General features: G+C 36.5%; 1 protein-coding gene across 2 annotated transcripts in view; it reads right to left on the reverse strand.

Moving 5' to 3' along the window:
• Nucleotides 1–2,417: 2,417 nt before the first annotated feature.
• The window catches only part of pins (G-protein-signaling modulator pins), a 37,811-nt gene continuing 16,402 nt past the window's right edge, over nucleotides 2,418–23,826 (reverse strand). Inside the window, exons 5-13 of one of the 2 annotated variants that reach the window (XM_069814747.1) lie at nucleotides 19,870–19,993; nucleotides 19,678–19,793; nucleotides 18,332–18,498; nucleotides 16,625–16,722; nucleotides 14,178–14,330; nucleotides 11,917–12,027; nucleotides 9,403–9,610; nucleotides 8,975–9,177; nucleotides 2,418–5,946 (exon numbers count right to left, since the gene is read on the reverse strand). In XM_069814747.1, the coding sequence (XP_069670848.1) occupies nucleotides 5,707–5,946; nucleotides 8,975–9,177; nucleotides 9,403–9,610; nucleotides 11,917–12,027; nucleotides 14,178–14,330; nucleotides 16,625–16,722; nucleotides 18,332–18,498; nucleotides 19,678–19,793; nucleotides 19,870–19,993 (1,420 nt within the window). In that variant the 3' untranslated portion in view covers nucleotides 2,418–5,706. Of the gene's footprint in view, nucleotides 5,947–8,974; nucleotides 9,178–9,402; nucleotides 9,611–11,916; nucleotides 12,028–14,138; nucleotides 14,331–16,624; nucleotides 16,723–18,331; nucleotides 18,499–19,677; nucleotides 19,794–19,869; nucleotides 19,994–23,826 lie in introns of both variants that reach the window. The other variant, XM_069814738.1, reaches the window with a different exon arrangement.

Raw genomic sequence — 23,826 nt, forward strand, 5'->3', positions numbered from 1 at the left:
CGAGATAACACAGGTCATCACAACTGACAAGAAACCATCATTACTCTAGACAGGATTCAAATTAAAGCTGAGAGCTTCAACCATTGTCTACATCACTTCTCTAATATATTACACCTACATAATGAGAGGATTGTAGTTTGTCAACATTGCTTTCAGAAGGATTCTAATGCTTGAATAATTTCGAGGGAAAAATTGTTCTGGAGCCGGGCATCGAACCTGGGACCTTTGGTTAAACGTACCAACCCTCTCCCAACTGAGCTACTCAGGAACTCTACCAGACACCGATCCAATTCTTCCCTCTATATCCACAGACCTCAAAGTGGGCTGACAACCGTCAAGCAACCAACATTGAGTGCACACTAACTCTGTGTGACTTAAATTGTGGCTTTCTGTTAACGAACAGTGACGCGCATTACGCAAATCAAGCTTTCAGGTATAACTCCCTGTAAAGTAGAAGGAAGAATTGGATCGGTGTCTGGTAGACTTCCCGGGTAGCTCAGTTGGGAGAGCGTTGGTACATTTAACCAAAGGTCCCGGGTTCGATGCCTGGCCCCGGAACAATTTTTCCCTCGAAATTATTCAAATCAACTTTACAGGGAGTTATACCTGAAAGCTTGATTTGCATAATGCACGTCACTGTTCGTTAACAGAAAGCCACAATTTAAGTCACACAGAGTTAGTGTGCACTCAATGTTGGTTGCTTGACGGTTGTCAGCCCACTTTGAGGTCTGTGCATATAGAGGGAAGAACTGGATCGGTGTCTGGTACAGTTCCCAGGTAGCTCAGTTGGGAGAGCGTTGGTACGTTTAACCAAAGGTCCTGGGTTCGATGCCCGGCCCCAGAACAATTTTTCCCTCGAAATTATTCAAATCAACTTTACTTTACCTGAAAGCTTGATTTGCGATTATAATGCCTATTTATTGTTTCCTACGTTTATGTATGAGTGTAAGTTACAATTATATAAGAAATAATTCAGGCTATATGGATAGCTGATGAATCATACCCAGTAAAAAATGGTGGACAGCATATCGCTCATCTCTGAAAGTTGCAAACTGAAATTGCAGATCACTTTGCCATCATCAAACATTGTCTGCTTGGGAGGTTTATCTACTTTACATCAAGGTGACTGTTATGATTTGAGCTAGAAACCTGCTTCCAACAATGTATTTCAACCAAAAATACTACTGTAATTTCACACAACTATGGTCCACAAAACAATCTGACAAATCTGTAACCTATATCACCTGAAATCGAACCACCGATGAGATAGCAACCATCACACGACATGATTCAGTGTCCCTGGAGAGAAACTGAGTATCACACAGATGCCTGCAAAACTCTGAATGGGTCTTTTTTTTAACTTGGTTATTTAACGATGCTGCATCAACCATGATGTTATTTAGCATCGATGGAATTGGTGATAGTGAGATGATATTTGGCGAGATGAGGCTGAGGATTCACCATAAATTACCTGGCATTTGCCTTACGGTTGGGGAAAACCTCGGAAAAACCCAACCAGATAATCAGCCCAAGTGGGAATTGAAGCCATGCCTGAGTGCAACTCTGGATCAGCAGGAAGCTGCTTAGCTGACTGAGCTATGCTGGTGGCTGAATGATGTTCACATTGATACTTACTAACTAGGAAATAAAACTCATTGCATTTCTTACTTACTTATTGGCTTTTAAGGAACCCGGAGGTTCATTGTCGCCCTCACATAAGCCTGCCATTCGTCCCTATCCTGAGCAAGATTAATCCAGTCTTTATCACCATATCCCACCTCCCTCAAATTCATTTTAATATTATCTTCCCATCTACATCTCGGCCTCCCCAAAGGTCTTTTTCCCTCCAGCCCCCCAACTAACACTCTATATGCATTTCTGGATTCACCCATACGTGCTACATGCCCTGTCTGGATTTAATGTTCCTAATTATGTCAGGTGAAGGATACAATGTGTGCAGTTCTGTGTTGTGTAACTTTCTCCATTCTCCAGTAACTTCATCCCTCTTAGCCCCAAATATTTTCCTAAGGACCTTATTCTCAAACACTCTTAACATGTGTTCCTCTCTCAAAGTGAGAGTCCAAGTTTCACAACCATAAAGAACAACCGGTAATATAACTGCTTCATAAATTCTAACTTTCAGATTTCTTTGCATTTCTACATATCTTAAAAGAAAAACCAATTATTATACACCATTATTTTGCTAGCTGTTGGAGTATCAAATTGGTGACTATATTGCAGTTGCTATAATCCCCTCTCAAGCATTGGAATGCATGGAATGGTTGGAGTATAGCAATAAGTCAACAATATGAGGAGAAGGATATACTTCACTGGGTAAACACAACCAGTCATTGTGATGCAATATACACCAATCCATGAATTTATATATTGATATATTGCTAGAAAAGAACTCAGTATGATGTAGAATAGACTTTAATATCTATATACATACAATATAACATAAAATATGTTAATAATCCATAGAAGTGAAAGTAATAAGCATCTAAAATCTCATTGAAAGTTCCATCTAGACTTATGTTAATAAAAATAGAACGATTCAAATTCTATCTTTGGACAGACCACATCGATCCTCACACCTGGTAACAAGTGGTGGTGTTTCTTTGGCAACACTCGATCTCGCAATATTGGCCCCCACTAAACTTTCTCTCAACCAGTTCCTGCTTCCATAGTAAGATTAGCATAAAAACTATATATATTTATATAATCTATATATAATATGTATATATTAACTACGTGCAATTTTGGCACATGTAATGAAAATGCAATATGGAATAGAAAAGTGGTTGTACATCTACGAGATCTTTTACTACAAAATTGAAAGGAAGAACTTTGTTAAGGTAGCACAGTTTTATACTATTATTAAAAGAATGAGTCCATTCTGACAGTTGTTGCTGAGGACGAGCATTTAGTAGTTGCCATGGGAATATTGCTGCTGCCACTGCCTACACCCCATGCCAGTACATTGAAACGGTTGTTAAATCAAGTAAAGGGGCTTACATGGAATTTATTTACATATGATTTTTACTAGATTCTTATGATTTTAATTCTAATTGCAGTTACTTTATATTATTACAGTAAAACCCTGTTTTAACATTCCCGTTTTTTAAGTAATAATCTGTGAAGTTTCAGCCAAATTACCATAAGAAAAACAATTAGGCTAATTTCCAGTTTTAAGAAAACCAGTTTAAGGAAAATCCCACTTTTAAGGAATACTTTTGAAGTGGATTTTGTGATAATGAAGCCTGAAATATTGAATAGACTTTCAGTGATCAATAGTATCAGCATATTTTATAGTGCATCTCAATTGATAGTAATGTAGCAGCATATTCTTTATAGTCTTGCTTTGCATTGCTTTCACAGAGTGGTTGCTTTACTTGCTTTGTTCTCACGAGTTGTGTGGATCCTGTTTCCAAGTTTTTCTTTGTTAGTTTATGCATCGCTATAATGGCAACTAAACGTAATAAATTACTATTAGGTGGAAAATGAAAATAATAAGGCAGCTTTCAACTGCGCCATTATGATGATAGCCAATTGGAACTAGCTATACAATGTCACCAACATACAGGCATGATATTTACCTGTGGATTTGTTACCAGGAGAAATAAGTTTCTTTCTTTCTCCTTCCATCATTCTTAACATTCCTGAGAGACAGCACAGCAACTTGGACAAGGTTGGGTAGGCTTTGATAAGGAGATGTATTAGTATCAATAAGATGCACTATTAATGATAAGGTTAGGTAGGGTTTGATAAGGAGATGAGACTAGTTACAAGTAGGCGCACTGTTATTCACAAGGTTAGGTAGGGTTTGGTGAGGGAATATATTAGTGACAAGTGTTCCATGCAAAAATGACACAAGTGAATGTTAGGTCCATTATCCCTCGATATATTTTCGTTTTTCAAATTAGTTGATTTCAATGATATCCCCTGAACCATATATTTTTCCTTCATTTTTCTGTGGTAATGTGTTACGAAATCTTCGAAAATCTGTATTTTCCTTTAGTGTATTAAATATCCGTCGTTATATTCCATAAATCTTGCACTTGACTAGTGCAGTGAATTCTTAAAATGTCACGAATTTTACTAGCAACATTTCGATCCCCGTTTGTTTGATATGGCTCAATACAGTCCGGTCACTAGTGGCGAGTGTAGTTAGTGCTACTGTACTATCAGAATTATCCACTTGTTTCTAAGTTTTTTTTTTCAAACCCTCCAAAAACGTAAGTATAAATGAAGTTTTACTGTATATATGCGAATACTCTGTGCATATTTTTTTTCCGAAATTTAGCGAAGAAAAACTGGGGTGCATGCATTATTTTAAATAAGGTTGGCATCATTTCATGGTATCACGAATTCTCTTGACGGAACTGAAGATGATGCTCTATAGGAAGATGGTGATGCCAACAATGATTCTTCCATTAGTGATGCCGATGAAAGTGATGATGAATAGAGGTAAAGGAGTATATAATTCTTGATTTTAATATTTTATTGCACATATTAACATTAAATTGATAAAAAATTGTAATTCGAATTTTCTCTTTGCTATTGTAGGTAGAGTCCCAGTTGCTTCTCAGCATGTGAAGATTATGATGCGTTTCTTATTTATTTTATTTTATTGGGTTATTTTACGATGCTGTATCAACATCTCAGGTTATTTAGAGTCCGAGTGAAATGTAGGTGAAATGAATCCGGGGTCCAGCACCGAAAGTTACCCAGCATTTGCTCGTATTGGGTTGAGGAAAAATCTTGGAAAGAACCTCAACCAGATAACTTGCCCCGACCAGGATTCGATCCTGGGCCACCTGGTTTCGTGGCCATATGCGCTGTTACTCCACAGGTGTGGACTGCAGTTCTTAAAACAAATTGTTATTTTATTTAGTTTTGAAGAACATCTTTATGTAGGATTAATTTCTTGTAAATAAAACACAAATTACTGCCAATTTTCTTTCTTTTTTCTTTCCAATTTTCTCTCCTAAGATAAAGGTGCGCGGATTATTCGCATACATACGATATTACCAAATATTCTGAAAGATACCTCTTAAAATTCTTTCCTCTGAACTTCCAGTGCATTAAATTGTTTATGTAAACAATTTAAATCACAAGTACATCTGGCAACACAGCTCCCAGATCGTGTGCTATAATAACAGCTGTCAGAAAAGACTCGTTCATTTAATGAAAGTACAGATACTGCTCACTTCTTCAGATCTGTGATCAAAGTTACCTGCTGCACTTTATCGATGAGTCGAGAAATGTATAATCCGTGTCTACCAGTACCCTGGAGATTCTTCGAGTCTGCAATGGCTGAGGAAATATTCACTAGACGAACTGCTACTGACAAAGTGTGCAGTTGAGTGAACTACAGCTACAAACAGTCTACCAACTAAAAGCATCTTCTGGGAACATATGGCAATCTCTTGTGACGTTTACTGCCCCTTCATGTGGCATTTACCTGAGGAACAGGAATTGGGATTTTACACGAGTTAAACACATATCTACTGCTACGCAATTTGTTGGCAGGGCAGATTCTGGAAGATTATGAGTATCACTCCCCTTACTGTGAAAAGGGGCTGCATACCAGTTCTTTGTCAGCAGGTAAGGAGCGCCCTCAATATCCACACAAATGCAACACAGTACTGCACCTCCACCACCGTCTCAATAGTCGACGGAGCTGGGTGCAGAAAACGTTAATCATTTTTTCTTATCCTTCCTGCTGGTTGTTTTGCTGGCATTGTTGAGACGGTTCTCACCAAGCGGTGGCTGGTTTGGCACTGTAGCACGCTGGTCTTCCATTCGGCCAGACTGCAGGCGCATGATCAGGGAGAAGAAGTCCTCATCGGGAACGGTGGGACCCCGTGTAGGTGGGCGAGGATCTGTATCGGAATCTGTGTCTCCAGGCAGAGAGCTTCTCTGGTCCTCCAGACGTGAGCCCTGAAAAAAAAAATATATATGTATATGTATATGTATATGTATAGTACAGCCATTCCATAATTACGGGTGGGACATTCATAGATTTTAAACTTCAAACTGCTACATTACTTTAAATAATGCAGTGTAACCTTTCATGTTTGAATTCTTCAAATTAAGCATATTACCCTACACTCCAATATTTTTCATAGATATTTTCAAGATGAGCTACTGAAGTACAGGTTTTAACATGATTTAAATCCATCTCTTCTTTTAAGTCACATAATGGACAATCTGGAGATTGATGTATTTCAATTTTACGCAAATGCTTGTCCAAACAATCGTCCTGCATAAATTTTATTAATGTATTTGAAATAATAATATTTTTTGAATTTGTTACGAGTGGGACAAAAATTGGAAAAGCATTTTTGTGACAAATGTTGAATCAAACATTTTCTGCTCTCCTGTTTTTGTCAGAATTTTAATTGAAATTTTTAATTGTTTTATTTAACGATGCTCGCAACTGCCAATGTTAATTCAGCGTCGTCGGTGTGCTGGAATTTTGTCCAGCAGGAGTTCTTTTACATGCCATCGACATGGGCCAAGATCGAATCTGCAACCTCGGGCAGCACTCTACCGACTGCGCCACCCAGGCTGACTCAGAATTTTAATAACGATATTAATGAATAAGTAGAGGTTTACAAAAATATAAATCATTTTTCCATGACCCTTAAAATATATACATTCACCTAGCAAAATAACTAAATAAAAGCTATATTGCCCGGCCGGCGGGAAGCGATAATTTATCAGCCAAGTGGGATCTCATCTCAGCTGTGGTGCCACGATATATGAATGACCCGTATGTATGTATGTATGTATGTATGTATGTATGTATGTATGTATGTATGTATGTATGTATGTATGTATGTATGTATGTATATATATATATATATATATATATATATATATATATATAAACACATACACACACAGATGGATCTTTGATTTCCATAGAGCAAGATGCTGGTGCAGAAGCTATCTAATCTCCTGTTTCACTTTATAGACCTTTGGGTTATGGTACAAGTTTTGATGAAGAAATTACAACCATAAATGAAAGTCTTAGAAATCTTTGTATCATATCACCAAATTTCGAAATGCAGTCATACTGTCAGACTGTAAATCGGCTATTTTAATCTCTAACTCCTATCTTTCTCTCAACCAATTGAAATAATTCAAATACTCTCCCAATTAACAACACTCAACAAAAGAATAATTTTCCAATAGATTCCATCTCATTGTGGAATTCTGAGAAATGAAAATGCCGATGCTTTAGCTATGAAGAGTAGTACAGCCATTTATAGATCTGTTGTTAAATCTACATTTCATTCTGTACAGAGACTCAATAAATTAATATACAGAGATTTTAATAATCAAAATTTTATATCCAAATCACAAAAAAGGAAATAAAACATTTTGTATTAAAATCCACATTGTGATTCCTGATTTACCATGGAAATCTCTGTAGCAGCATTCAGATTGATCACAGGACGATTGTTTGGCCAAGCATTTGCATAAAATTGAACTACAGTAAAACCTCGATAAGACGCGCCTGCTTATTACGCTATCCCGTGTAATACGCTTTTTTGTCTGGTCCCTGCACATTTCATATATAACACCTTTATAAAATACCCCGTTTGTAATGCTCAAGTCCCGCATAATACGCTAATTTTTTGGAATATTTTCGATGTAATTTTCAGCAATGTACTGTAACAGCAATGAAATAGCATTTGACCCTTTACCTGCACATTTAAACCTTCATACTTCACACCTTAGTATACCCCACCCTCTTGTTACGCTCTCTTATTCGACTCCTTATCTGCGTGCTTAAAGCCTACATACAGTTACAATACATAACCCTCTTGCTAACCCTCTCTCTCAAACAGCATTCCTCACTCGGCCTTAATAAAATTCTGGAAATTTTGCTGGGCAGTTTGTTGTCCTTTAGTGTATTGAAGTGTCTGTGAATGTGATTACAATGATAATGAGTGTTAAACAAAAAGTGCTTTCTGTGTCGGAAAAATTGGAAATCTTAAGAAAGTATGATGAGAACAGTACTCTTACTCAGAAACAACTCTCTGATTCATTAGGAGTCCCACCACCGACATTAAGAACGATAATAAAAAATCGCGACTCAATCACTACAGCTACCATGTCGGAAGGATGTAATTGCAGAAACTGAAGTGTAGTAAACATGAGGACTTGGAAAACATGCACACGGCAAACATCTATAAATGACTTCTTTTTTTTTGAAAGAATTAAGTACAGTACCAATTGTAAATGCCTTTGACCTACAGTACAGTAATTACATAATGGAGTAATACTGTATTATCTTTCATGAATCATGTATTTCAATAAAGAAAAATGCTAATAAATACTGTATGTAAGTCAAAATTAGTATACCCACCTAATACGTGGTCCCGGTTAATACGGGGTTCACACCCAGTCCCTTGAACAGCGTCTTATCGGGGTTCTACTGTACGTCAATCTCCAGGTTGTCCGTTATGTGACTTAAGGAGACACTCAACTTAAAAATTGGAGAAAAAGTGTCATAGAAACGAAAAATTAAATTTCTACACTAATTTACGTGACAGAACTAAATCAATACGCAGAATTCTTCCCCTATTCATTGAGAAGTCACAGTCAAATGCACAAAGCCAAAAAATAAAAAATGATAATTAAAAGTGATATTTCAATTAATGATTGATTAAAAATTGAAATATTTTTTATTTTGAAAAGTATTAGATCTAATGAGCTGAGATTTTGCATGTTACTTTCCATGTGTATATTTGAAAAAGACTGGTCAAATAGGAAAAAAGTTCCAAAATATAGTTGAGTGTCCCCTTAAAAGAAGAGCTGGATTTAAATCATCTTAAAATCTGTACTTCAGTAGCTCATCTTGAAAATATCTATGAAAAATATTGGAGTGCGAAAGGACAAATGGCTTTGTTGCCAATCGTCAGGCATTAGACGACAATGACAACAGATGACAAACCTGACATCGCATCAGCATTTCCAGGAATGTGTCATCAGGAGTTGAGTTTGCGTCACCTCCCATGCCTGCAACTGACAATCTCTGCAGAACCTGCGACTGTGCGGGAGGGTGGAGGCCAGGCAAGTGGGGCAGGGCAACGCGCTGTTCATCCATCCGTTTGCTCTGCATGCCAGCTATCAGGTCCAGCAGATCATCTTGCATACCTTGTAACACAAGAATGCATTCGTATTCGTAACTTAGACTAAAAGAAAACTTACCCTTGAAAGCTGTGCTTTAACATATCTTACCAATTTTTAGATCCTATTTCTAAACAGTGAAGATGAGAGAGAAAGAAAAAATAAGATGAGAAGAAATGAGAAAGAAGCAAAAACCAAAAAAAGGAGGAAGAGGGAAGTATTTCATAAGTATTATTGTTTCATTTGTCTTACCGTTGCTGTTGTTGAGTGGCATTGTGGGTTTGCTGCCAGCTACAATGTTGTTGGCTGCTGCATTATTATTGTGATTGCTCTTTGGCACAGAATTTGTATTCTCTTTGTTCTCTGTTACTGTGAGAGAGCACCGTTGATCATCCATTCTCTTGGACTGGAAGCGAGACAGCAAGTCAAAGAACGACTCTTCATCATCCAGATGCTCAGCCTACAAAACAAATTCCAATTTACTAACGGTCTTACTAATAAAAACTCTATATACAGATGTTTAACTGTCTTATACTTATACAATGAGTAGCTCGTTTATAAGTCGTGTGTAAATTCCTTACTAATAATCACTACATATGTCGTGTATAACAGTATAACTGTTACACAGCTACGTCATAGTTTCGTCATTACTTCGTTACGAAAGGTAATAGAATATCTGAGGTTCTCTACTGGATCCGGTAGAGCGCTCTAGTGTGGCGTGTTAAATATCGATAGTACAACTGGCTCTAATCGATTACCACACTACATTTTGGTCAAAGAGTACAAGCTACAGCAATATTATTCTAATAATTCTATGATCTTTGGTTTGTTCTTCTGTGGTTACAAGGTAAACATCATCATAAAATGATAGTCGATACGAACAGCTGTTAAAGGAGCGGCTATTTTTTCCCTATATACAACGCTTAAACAAGGGGTTTCGTGTATATAACTACTGCAAAGCAATTCCCATTGTATAGTTACTGCCTGTTTATACGTTCATAGCTTATTCACGGTTTATTAGTAACGTTTTCTGTCTCAACTCTGCATAAGTCTTGTATAAAAACTATACACGGTTTATTAGTAAGACTGTAAATATATATAGTCCGGGCCGGCTTACTTCATGCCCTAAGGGTGAAACCTAATCATTTTTCCCCCATTACTACTACATATGCTAGTGGATTGTGGTGATTTTCTAGTTTGCAGGTTGAATTTTCTTTTGCCAACTTCGTTTCGAATTTCGATACTGGCAAATACTACAAATGGTAGTGATTTTGTAACTGGTATGTTGGTAGCTGAGACAAACATCGGCAATATTTGTTGGTACTGGAGTTCCATGAAATTAAAATTTACTAGATTTCTAAGTCTGTTACTGGAAGCTAGTGAAATTTAAACATACTAATAATTAATTAATATCAGCATTAATATTAATACATAATAGTTATTTTATGTGTTGCATTGTGGTTATAAGACTATAGTCAGGTAAGTTTTCGGAGTTAGTACTAATAATTTCATGTGGTCAAACAAAATACATTTTAGGTTAGGTCTCATGAGTCAACTGTTTAGTCAAACCAATGAATTTCGTATTGTCAGATAAAATACTTGACATGTTGATCCCTTTCTCGTATAGTTTGCCTACGAAAATATGTTACAAATTATTGAATTATTTAGAATAACCTTCCAACATAAAGTATGGTAAGTAAATAAGTCACTTAGTACATAAGATCATGTGATATCTGGTAACAGTTGGCAACACTGACAAGACGGCAATATTTGCTGTTTAGGAACTGTTCTTATGTGACCCTCACTATATATGCACACTAAACAGTCTAGAAGCAACAATATTTGCAGTTCCTACAACACTAAATAATGTTTATCAATTTACACATGCAGAAGTATCTGAAATTTGTGAGAATATAGTGCTTGGGTTTTCAAAATGTGGAACCACGCAAAAGAATCTGGAAGTAGACTGGATGGAGATATGGCAGGAGAAATAATACTCGTCCATAAAGGCAGGGTGAAGTTTTAAATCAAGATATAGAATGTAAATAAACAAATAAATAAATGCATAAATAAATAGAGTGTGTCTGTTTAAACCAGTAGTGTCAGAGTTGTAAGCTCCGAAACCGGTTGTGGTGCTAGAGACGTCCAGTCGGAGCGTGAACTTGCATATGTCTGTGGAAGCACCTGAGCACATAACGAGTTATAGTGGAGCGCTCCGCTCCGTTCTTGGTGTTGCAATTTCCACAGTGTATAAATTAGTAGCACCCCAAATATCATTATGTATTCGATCGATTATTTCAGCATTTGACTGCCACATCTTTAATACGTGGTATTTTTTTTTTTTTTTTTTCACTAAAATTTTTTCCTCGCATAAAGGACACACCCTAGTTTTTTGTTATTTAAAAAAAGAAGTGCATCTATTACGTAGGTAAATACAGTATATTTACATAAATATTAACACATAAGCTAGAATTTTCTATGCAGAAATATACAGGAACATTTTTAGAGTAGTTTTTTGGTTGCATTTTCAGTGTGTCTGAAGAACTTTCAAATGAAATCATTCGCAACACTGCAAATGTCATTTCAGACCAATGTCTCAACTGGGATTGCAGACATAAAGCAGGGCATTATTCCGTGTGGGTGCAGAATTCTCTGAAGAAATAAAGTTGAAGAGTGGAATTCAATTGGTGTTAAAAGTACATCATTTTTAGACATCTAAAATGGATAACACTACTCCTTAAAAAAATAAATAAAAACAGACAGTACCTTAGCATCTTCTGCGGCAGCATTGTTAGCATTAGTGAGATTGTGGGCACCTGCAACAGCCTCAATTTCACTTGGTGAGGTATTGGCCCTCTGCTTTCCATCCGGAGTCAACTGCAACAGTGGATGATACTGATTTAATTGTGAATTCCATTATCTCACCAGTATTACCACTGAAAGTTACCACAAATTACTATATTTAAAAAAACTGATCCCCATATATGATTTCACAACTCAGTGATGTATTGTTTAGTCAACTGTCTGAAAACAGGTCTGGACTCCACAAGTGAAACCAACAAGGCATCACTCATGAGGCAACTAGGCCAAGAGATAATGGGATAGGATGGCCAGTTCCTTCCCCCTGTCATTGCATACATCACTGACTAGTTACATATTACACTAGTCAGATTTCAGATGTATACAAACAATTGTTCCTCCTCTGACACAAATCGTCAAGTGAGATGTACCTGGCTGGTAATAAATGTACGTATCAGCCAGCACCTCAATCGGGAGGTTCTCACTGAATTAAGAAAAAAATTTTGCATTTTTCATCACATGTTCTTGTTCTACCACAAATATTAGGTCTCCAGGGATCAATGAGGAATTCAGAATTCATCTCTTAATTTTAAGATCTTTCACTTCTCTCCTTCCCTTGGATTTACAATGGAATGCATTTTTTGGAGAGTCCTGAATCACTCTTCCTCAGAAACTGGGTTCATATATTTCTAACATGGCTGCAATAGGGTATCTGTCAGATACAGGGGGGAGAGCCATTAATCCTTCCCATTGAAGGCTTTAAGGAACCAACCTGGACAAATACCCAATGTCCCTTCCCTACCTTCCTGTGGTGCAGCTGTTAGTAAGCATAATTTTACAAGCTGAACTAAAGGGAGGGGCTACTCATCAATTAGCACTGGCCGGCTTGATGAGTTAATGACTGAATTTGGTATAATTTTCCTCTATTCAATACCTAATTCCCTCTTTACCCTTTCCTATCCAGTCCTCTGACTGAACTCTTACTTTCTTTGACCCCGACGGCATTAGAGCATTCGAGGCCTAGGGGTTCATTTCACTTTCCTTCCTCCTCTTTCTACTTTTCTGTTCCTAGTGCTGACCTGCTATGGCACTAAAATCGTCCTCCAGTGGCTTAAGGAGGGAAAGCTGGTGATCAACAAGATCTCCCAGCTAGGTCCAATGGACCCATCGACCAACAGCAGGTGTGGTCCTCCAGACATTCTTGGGGTTGTGTGTGAATGAAGTAGCCACCAAAACGTTAAAATACGGTGTTCACTTAAATCGGCTACAACTTGCCATTTAATAAAAATATTGGAGTGCAAGAGGTCAAATGATTTTATTGTCAAACGTCTGGCATTAGAAAACAACAACAACATATTTCTAACATCTCTAACCAGCAAATTATTCGCCAATTTCGTAAACACACGAGAATAAAACAAACTAACGAATGTAAAGATTAAGTATACCTAAAAAATAATTTTCTTTTTCCTTTTGGGCGAGAAATACAAAATTTTCTCAATCTGTTGTAGAATCATGAAACTTTGTACCCGAGTTGATTTCAAGCGATTTAACATTTGAACTTATGTAAGATACAATCCACAAGCATGAAAGACACAGTACAGGTTGCAGACGAACTCAAATGGAAATGGGAAGGTCACGTAGCTAGGATGCGGTGACACCCAGTTGACATACAGAGTGACCATGTGAGACCCCAGGATCGGGAAGCGGAGTGCAGGAAGACAGAGAACCAGATGGGCAAATACATTTACACAGAGAACAGGGAAGCAGTGGACGAGGTGTGCAAGAAGCAAATCAACGTGGAAAAAACTGCCGAAGGAAACGTCAATCGGTGAAAAATGAAATGTGTTCAAAAGTGCCTCAAAATCACATTACAGTAAACAGACAAGTACATTCATTGGGTATTGGCAGGAAGTGGGCAGAAGAAGACTACAGCAAGCAGGTTTATCAAAACATCACAACTTTAACTAAGGGTTAGTTTTTGTTTAAATTTACTTTAGTACTGTTTACTGGGGAGGTAACTGAGATGTTGAGGAGGGGATGCTGAATAGTAAAAATTAAAACTTGAATCTGTGCCTATGACAGGCTCAGTTCCAACAATCAGTACTAAAGTAATTTCAATCCAACTATACTTGCCAAGTCCAGCCTCCAATTAGTAACCCCGCATGCACCTACTTGCAACTGTACCACACCTTCAACAAATCCAGCTGTTCCATGCTTTGCCTCCTCACCCTGTATCTCCGGATCCCAGGGGAGGGTTGTCCCCCGACGGAGGAGACCACCTCCAAGCTGTCAGGAGACAGGTCACTGCTAGGCAGACCCAGCACCTTGCGCAGATCTGACACGTTCATCTGGGCCGTGGCCTGGCCCATTGGGTCACCCAACTGAAAATATTGTAAGTTAAAGCAACAATGAAGGCAAAATTCTGATTGCAACCTTGTGACTGCCTCTATATTATTTCTGTGGCCGGGAGGAAAAAGGTCTTAAGTCAATTTTTTCTGAAAATAAGATTTTTATATATTCTGAAAGCGGAAACAATTCTCTACAATCTGGTAAAACGGTTAAAGACAAATAAGACTCCTGACTGGACTTATAGAGCGTTACCAAATGTCCTAAGTACTTTTTGAATCGAGCACACACAGAATAAAGGACATAAGAATATTTAATACTTTATTCCTTACAAACCATCACATGTTTACTTTCCATGCGTCCCTGTTAAAAAGGTCTAACTTGTATTTTAGCCATTTTATCACATACTGACGCCCTTTCCTTTTAAAACTTTCAGCACCAGAGTAATTGTTTAAGACCCATTTTGCATTCCTAATAATTTACATTTCTCATTTATTTTGACATGAAAAAGATCTTATGTTTAAATATTCCTTTTTTGGAAATAATCAAGAAAATTGTTAAATGAGTAACATTACCTATTTTAGAAGAAATATAAACAAATAATATCCAGAAAAAACCTCTTAATTAAAATAAAAACTCTATAATTGACACCAATTTCAATCTTTCTGCTGCTCTCCTGAAAAGTATAATTTTTTTTTTTTCTGGAATATGTATTATATGTCTTTCTCATGTTAACCAAGTACAATAATGTTAACCAGGTACGAAAGAATTTAACACGAGAAAGACATATACTACATATTCTGAAGTGATATAGTGTTAAAAGTTGTGTAATCAAGATGTATAAAATTTTCCTTTTTCCTCCAGTCCACAAATTTATGTCAAAATTGGTGTCATTTTAGTTGAATTGCACTTTTTAGAAAGGAACGTCAAAATTTGTCAATTTTGTTTTTACTGATGAAATGATTAATACTTTCGAGAAGCGTTGATTGGCAAAGAAAGGAACTTAGTCAAACCTTTTCCTGTATCACTAATATCAAGTTGATGTTTAGAGTACGACACTGGTACACTAGTATTTATTCATGAAAATAAGTTTCTTTTGATCCCCTGAAATGCAGAGAATTATGACGTAGTTCCTTTGTAAAAAGTGCGATTCATTCTACCTTTTTGGGCTTCATTTTTTTATACAATTATATATTTAGTACATCCCTTTGCAACTTCATTTCTATGTTTTCTTATTTACTTTCCTGAACTCAATGTTTACTACTGTACAGACCCAGAAACAAAATTTGGGTCACCTGAATTTTCCAAGCTCCAATTACAACATATTGTGCATGCTTAATGCTTACCGAGCATGTGCAGTATATAACCATGGCCAAGTATTTATGGAGATCACGAAAATCACGACATAATAAATATACAATAGATTTTCACTAATCTTTAAGAATTAAGTGATTCTGATTAATAATATGTGGATAAAACAATCGCGAAGTAGAGTTCTAATAGCGACATGTTGTTGTTGTTGTTTTCTAATGCCAGGCGTTTCACAATAAAGTCATTTGACCTCTTGCACTCCAATATTTTTCAAAGATATTATCATGGCCAGCCACTGAAGCACAGATTTTGAGGTGTTCCGAATCCATTTCTTGGTTTGAGTTGCACAATGGGCAGTTAGGGGACTGATATATTCCAATTCTATGCAGATGTTTGGCCAAACAATCATGGCCTGTTGCCAATCTGAAAGCGACATATGGACACATTCGCGAATTATTACTATTGCGTCGTTTTATAGCGAATTTCATATTCTGAGTTTTTTTTTTTCACTTGAATTTGTTATAATATCCAAGTAGGCTACATTACATGGTATTCCAGGTGTTCTGATTATATTAGTGAACTCAAAAGACGGAGAATTCAACATTTCACTAATAATTTGAAAGTGTTAATTTGATGACTGCAAGTTTTTTTCGTTTTTAATGAATGTGTGTTAAATACAGTCTCAATCCAACAAATATTGACTACTGGCCATACTGCACCTTTACCAGAATCCAACGAACCTTTAATGTTAATTATTTCGAAAGTAATATTCATACTGAGTTAATACTTCAATTTCAAAATAATTGTATTTTCCAAAATTTCTATTAATCTCCGCCAAGAGTACAAATAATCTCCAATCTCCATCAACACCAATATTAAAAAACACAAATGAGAAAATTAATCTCCCTAAATACCTGCCCCTGGTTATAACTGGAACTTGGAAAATTCAGGTGGCCCAAATTTTGTTTCTGGATCTGTATAAAGGGAGGTGACAGTTACAGCATCAAGATATACAAACCTCTTTCGATATTTCTAGATGTTTACTTGCGAAGTAGAGAGCCTTCTCATGGTTTCCCATTGCTGAATGTGCATTGCCTAAGCTCCAACATGCCCGTCCTGACAAATGGAAAGTTCTTGTAAGTATTCAAGGCAACATTTTAAATGCTGTAAGCTTATCAGTGGAGTCACATAGTTGTACCCCAATCCTCAGAAAGTGACAAAATTCAAAATTCTAGATTGTACTAAGTTACTCCACTTAAATAGATGGAATAAAAAGATTATCTTACAATGGATACTGAAATATCATATCAAAGGCTAAGAAGTGATATCTCATATCTGTAAATTTGTGGTTGAATCAAACAACTGTTTTAAAAATTAATTTTTCTCAAAATTCTTTCACTTTCCAAAATAAACTTTTAATTGTCATTCGACAACAACATTTTTCTCAAAAATAGACAAAATGCTTATATAATTATGCAAATCTGGCTTTCAGGTATAGCTCCCTGTGAACCAGACTTGAATAGTTTCAATGGAAAAATTGTTCCAGGGCCAGGTAGTATATAAGTCACTGTAGGAACATTAACAGAAAACCACTTGCACTCAAAGTTGGGTTTCTGGCATCTTGTCAACTCACTTAAGTGTGTGGATATAAAGGGAAAAATTAGGATGATGTCGGGTGTAGTTCCTGGGTAGCTCAGTCGGTAGAGCATTCATGCACTAAGCAAAGGGTCTCGGGATCAATAACCAGCCCTAGAACAATTTTTCCCTTGAAATTATTATAACAAATCTACAGTTGCAATGTTTACATTATGGACAAGAGCTTAGCAAGTAACTTGGACAGGACCTACTTGAACTAAGAGAGTGCTTGTGGAATTTGCAAAGTCGACTATCATATGAAAAATTAAAGGCAGTTCACTTTAGCAGAAATTACTACTACAATGCAAATTTCAGAAGAACGTTGAAAATAATTTGTACATTCTTTGGAATCAATAACATAAAGAGTGGTTAAAAATATAATAATCTCCTTGATACTCGGAAAAGCCTTATTATAACATTATCTCCTTCCTTGTAGTTTTTTTACTTGATTATTTAACGACGCTCTATCAGCTACGAGATTATTTAGCGTCGATGGGGGATTGGTGATAGCAAGACCGTATTTGGCAAGATAGAACAAGGATTCACCACAGATAATCTGGCATTCGCCTTACGGTTGAAGAAAACCTCGGAAAAATCCCAACCAAGTAATCAGCCCAAGTGGGAATCAAATCCATGTCTGAGTCCTTATAGTTATCAAGAGAGATTGTAACTTCATATTGTTTTCTATTTTTATTATTTCTTTCATTCAGTACCGCCTGCTTTTTGTAGTTTAACGTTTTGTTCTAGTTTTATAATTAAAACATCTGATAAATAAGCTGTCTTGAATTTCATCATCTGAAACCCTAATCCGAACATAACCGCAAAATGTATTGAATAACACGGAGATGCGAAAGTAGCGTCCTGTGTGTGAACAGACTCGCAACCTCCAGATGCAACTTTCGCAGCGCTCTGATTGCGCAGCACGAAAAGTAGTGTGCAGTGCGCTACTTTTGACTTAATTTGAACACAATATGCAACTTCTGCAGCTGCAGCAGAAACACTGCACACCAATTAAATAGTGGTTTGTGATTGTACCTTTAGAACAATGTTTTAAATGAAAAAAAGGACACTAAAATAAAAATTATCATACCTTCTCCCACCCTGTCCATGAGTTGTTGTGCAATTATCAGATGTCGCAAGTGGTACTCGACGGCAGTGGGATAATCACGCAGCAGTGTGTAGGTATTACCAAGGCTGTAACATGCCTGAGCTTCCACAGCCCGATCACCCAGCTCCTGTGCTAATACCAGTGTACGTCTGTAAGCAAATCAGTACTTTGCAGCTAGACACGGTTGACAGATTTTCACATATAGTCCGTTATGAGGATAGTTTCCAGCAAGATTGTGTAATGGATGTTGAGTGGCTTCTTTTGTAATCCGGCAGAATGTAATCATGTGTATCACTGGTGTATCTTTATGATCTTTGAATATGTGTGTTCAGAAAAGGACTTTCGATGTAGCAGATTCTGACGTTTTCTTGTTGCTATGCGCATGGTGGAGGCGGGGCGAGTGGGGAGTTGAAGACGGTCGGAGCCATCAGGTCAAATTGAAATTGAAAGGGGCTTTGATATGGCTTGGTAACAAGATATTCAACCAATGGTTAGAGATTGGTGATTGTATACAGGATTCTGCTAGGATGGAATGAAGCTACATTGGAAGTCTGTATGCTGTAATGGTTCGTAGAGATTATTATTTGATTGACAGAGTTTTAAGGACCATGTGCTAATTGTGTTGAGATATGAGATAAAGCAAATCCTGAAAGATTGAATTCTAATTTAACAGTCATTGTTTAAATCCAAGATATTGTTAAAAAAAAAAAAGGAAGAAATAAACTTGATACAAATTTCATATTCTGAATTTATTAAAGGTTCCAATGAATCAGTAATACATTGGGTCAGCACTTCAACTGATACTGGAAGAATTATTTCTTGAGAACATAACAAAAATTTAGAAAATTGAAACATTCACGAATAAGGACAAACCCAGATGTTTGTATATGTGTGTAAAGACAAAAGAGATTTCAATTAATTTAGTTTTATTTTGAAAAATTCGTCAATGTATAACAATTTTGAAAAGGTGTTAGGATATAGCCTATTGCGCATTTATTCATGAAAGGTTAGTGTCATTCACAATATAGTAATAGTTAAAATTGTTTGTGTTATAATGTGAAATAATTTTTATTAAGAATTATTGTCAAGTATACCTCCAAAGAAATATTATTTCACATGATTGTCGATACACAAATTTCCTAAATAAATGATCCTATTAGCGCTATGTATACCCTAATATTAACTTTACATTGCTGTAGTATGCAGTAACTTATTCCCTGACTGACGCTTTCTCTTATGCTCATTCAAACCACAGCATTCGCAAAGTCCACTCTGATGGAAAACAGTTCGTAACTTTGTCCGTGTCCTTGACATCCAGTTATACATACTTATAATGTTCTGCTGCGGCTTCAAATTCTCCAAGGAAGATGTGAGAGTTTCCGAGGTTGCTGTTGGCACGTCGCTCTGCCGCTCTGTCTCCAAACTCGCGAGCAATTTTCAGTCTCTGTAAGCCATAAATAAGTATGCTATATTGTTGTAGTTTTTAGTGGCATTCTCTCAAAACAAACTCTGACACGTACCTCCTCATGGTAATGTATGGCCTGCTGGAAGTTTCCCAACAAATAGTATGTATTACCGAGGTTACCGCATGCTCTACCCTGGGCGGCTCGTTCATTGAGCTCCTGCATCAGTGCTAGGTTCTCTCTGAAACAGTACAACATGCCAATCAGAAAATGCAATTACAACGAATGCTAATTTTACAGATATACAACATTAATATTAGTGACAGGAGTATTCGAATACAAAAATACCAATTATTCGATTCTTTCAAGTTCTCGAGATATATCTCGAATCAAGAACAAGTATTCGAATACTTTGCTCAGATGGTAGATGCTGCGAGACGTGGAGAACGAGAACAGCAAGAAACAGTATAGAGAAGTTCTCGAGAACACCGACTGCTCATTAATTGTATACATTTGGCTAACCTTACAGTAGTTGCGTGCAATAAAAACTTGCTCCAGATCGTCTCTCTCTATCTCACCTCTCCTAATTATGAGATGTAGAAATATGAGAAGTTGCAGATAGCTACAGCATGTAATTAGAATACTATATATATATATATATAAACTTCTGTGCTTGCACAATACACTGCTGTCACAGATCACTGCTATTTTGCTGCCATGCTGAATATTAGAGAAGAGAACCGAGAAGCGGGAACCTGCTGGTGAGTAATCAAATTGTTATTCGAATGATAAAAGTATTCGAGAACTTTTATTTGAATAAATTATTTGATTCTTAAAATTATTCAAGAACAATTATTCGATTTTGCCAATCACTAATTTTATTATTACTGTATCTACTTGCATAACAGACACCATTGCATAATGTACACACCCCAATTTTTTACAGTAATATGTTGAGACAAAAAAAAATTCCCGAATAATACACGCATTACATTTTCAATTACTACCTGTGGTAATATAATAATATGACGACGATGGAAATGATTGTGCAGTAGAGGATGATGGAAGTGATGCTGCAGTAGAGAATGACAGTGATACTGAAACCAGTACCGATAGTGAATAAAGTAGATCAGGAGTAGTGTTACCTTCACAAAGTATACCTATTACTATGATGTACCGAAGTACATATGATATTTTCGTGCAGGAATTCTGCATTACCATATGGTGACGAATGGGTAGAACTGAGAAAAATTCTCTCCGGCACCAGGATTCGAACCCGGCTTTTCAACTCTACGTGCTTAGTGGATAAAGCATCAGCACGTAGAGCTGAAAACACGGGTTCTAATCCTGGTGCTAGAGAGAACTTTTCTCCGTTCTACACATTCTTCACCATAAAGTATACCTAGATTTTGCTTGATCTGTATTCAGTTTTAGGTTATACTGTGCCATATTTTTTATTTATTTCATATGTTACGCACTTTACATTATTATGAGGTACGTTTGCCTGACATTAAAAACATGTCAACAATGCTGCCATTGTTAGTGGGAATTTTACATTAGTTCTAGCACGAAATATCATAATTTTCTGTTGACTACATTTTGTGTGGTTTAATTTTGAAGGTAGTGCGCCAACGAACAGATTGGCAAACATGGAAAATATCGAGCTCCGTCCCGTCCTTAAATATTTCGTAAAAAAGGAAATGAGTTCAATAGAAATTAAAGTAGACATGGATGTTACACTGGAAGAATCCACTCCAGTGTTTTTGACTGTGAAAAAATGGGTGGCACTATTTAAACATGGTTGAGAGGGTCTGGAAGACAACCACCACAGTGGATTTCCAGTAACAGCAAAGAGTGAAGAAATCGTAAAAAAAAAAAAAAAAAAAAAAAAAAAAAAAAAAAAAAAAAAAAAATCCACGATATGGTGTTGAATGAATGCTGAAAGTGTCAGAAATTAGCGAGGTTATGCGTATCTCAACTGAACAAGTGTGCCACATCTTAGTCAATGTCTTGGGCATGTCCAAGGTCTCCAGAAAGTGTTGGTAATATCGCCAGAGAAAGATTCAACTGCTCAAAAGAAATGTTAGTGTTCTCTAATATATCACAAATCTGAGACATGGATTTCTGAGCTTTACTTCCCTTCTAAACAAAGCCATGCTAGGATTTTTATTACTCTTAAAAGGCCGACCAATCACAATTAGAAAACTGGTAAATACCAAAAGACTACAATTAGTAGAAACTAAGGTGTGCACCGACGATAGCACAAGTGTAAAGAAGGTATATTCAAACATTTTCAATGAAAAAAGACCTGTGAGAAGATCAAGGAGTAGACGGACGGATGAGATCACAAAAGAATACATGGAGATGGAGGCTGATAACTAGAAGATTGAACCATGGACAGAACAGATTGGAGAAGCTTTGTGAAATCAGCACAGAATCGACATGCTCTGTAATGCCTAATTGATTGATTGAAAGCCCATCACCCTTATCTGGGTCTGAATCACAAATCCCAGATATAATGGAAATATGGAAATCATTAGATCACCAAGGACTTCCAGCAGCAAGTTGTTCCAAAATCTCATTACAATATTACAGTGAAACCTCTGATTACGGAGATATACAGACACTACTCATATACGGACAGATTTTATGTCCCAACTGAACTAATACTGGTATAGAAATAATGATAAATTTAACTCTCGTTTACGGACACTCTCAGACACGGACACGGACAGCTGTTTCACAGTCCTAAAATTTGCTTTACCTCCTGACTGCGGACAGAACTTGGATTTCAAGATCTAATGTGTAACAAAAATGGAAAATTCAGTTTTGAGAACTAAATTCCTTAACATGAAAGAAGATAATAGGCTACCACTAGCCCAACTGCTACCCTTTGTTAGCTGGAAGCGGGTGGATAAAAAAAAGTCATACAATTTAACCTGTCTGATGGGTCCAATGTTTCCGCGATCGTGAAATTGTATTCGACACGATAGGGTTAGTAGGATTATTCTCTTCACTTCAATGAGTGTTTCTGTTTCAAGAGACATGGCACCTGAACGTAAAGGTTAAGTTGAAAACTGTAAATTACAGTACTGCATAACTGTAGACCTAGAATAAAATTGCATGGCACAGTACTGAATTTTCCTTTTTCGGTCTTATCTACTGTAGTTCAAAGTTGCAAAGAATTTACTATAGTACAGTAGACTGTATTTAGAATTAAACTACAGTAATACATTTCATTTAAAGCGTGAAGGGAAACATAATGCATATTATAAATTTTCTGTTAGATTGGGGAGCCTCCCTCCCAATAAAGGGCACCTCCTATATGCGGATAGATTGTTATGTCCCTTCGATGTCCGTAAATGAGAGGTTTCACTGTATTTACTTCAAAACTTAGTATAAATATAATAACGGACAGTTGTCTTTCACAAAATAACTTAAGTACATTAACTTTGTATAAATTTCATAACAGAAATTGTCTTTTATAAAACAACTTAAGTGCATTATACATGTGAATTACGCTAAAATTTGTGTCTAGTTCATAACTCGTTACTCTAAACGCATTGTCTATATCAAAGGAAAACATTTTCATTCTTCCCTGTGAATACCAACTTGTGACGTCACAGAGAATCAGATTCAATGCACACACTGGCAAGAACACTGTCAACATCAGACAGAATAACGCACCCTGCGTAACACAGAGGATTACAAACAAATATTAATGAGGTGTAATTGGCAACTTGAGGCATAAAAGGGAAATTGTGAAACATCACCATCCTGTGTGACAACACATGACAGAGCATGGATTTGTTGTAAAAAAAAAGCATGCACGCATGCGCACACAAACACATTTATTTATTTATTGCCATGATAATTTTTCAACTCAATAATTTGTCCTTTCGCAGCAACTTCGTAATAGGGCGAGGAAATCAGTAATAATTACGGAAAATGTGTACTAGCTAGCACGTCTATTATTATTATTATTATTATTATTATTATTATTATTATTAATTAGTATTAATAGTAGTTTGTTTCTTTAGTTAATAAATTGTCCACATAAATAAATCGCCACAT

Source organism: Periplaneta americana, chromosome 2, assembly GCF_040183065.1.
Source record: "Periplaneta americana isolate PAMFEO1 chromosome 2, P.americana_PAMFEO1_priV1, whole genome shotgun sequence".
NCBI classification, from domain to species: domain Eukaryota; kingdom Metazoa; phylum Arthropoda; class Insecta; order Blattodea; family Blattidae; genus Periplaneta; species Periplaneta americana.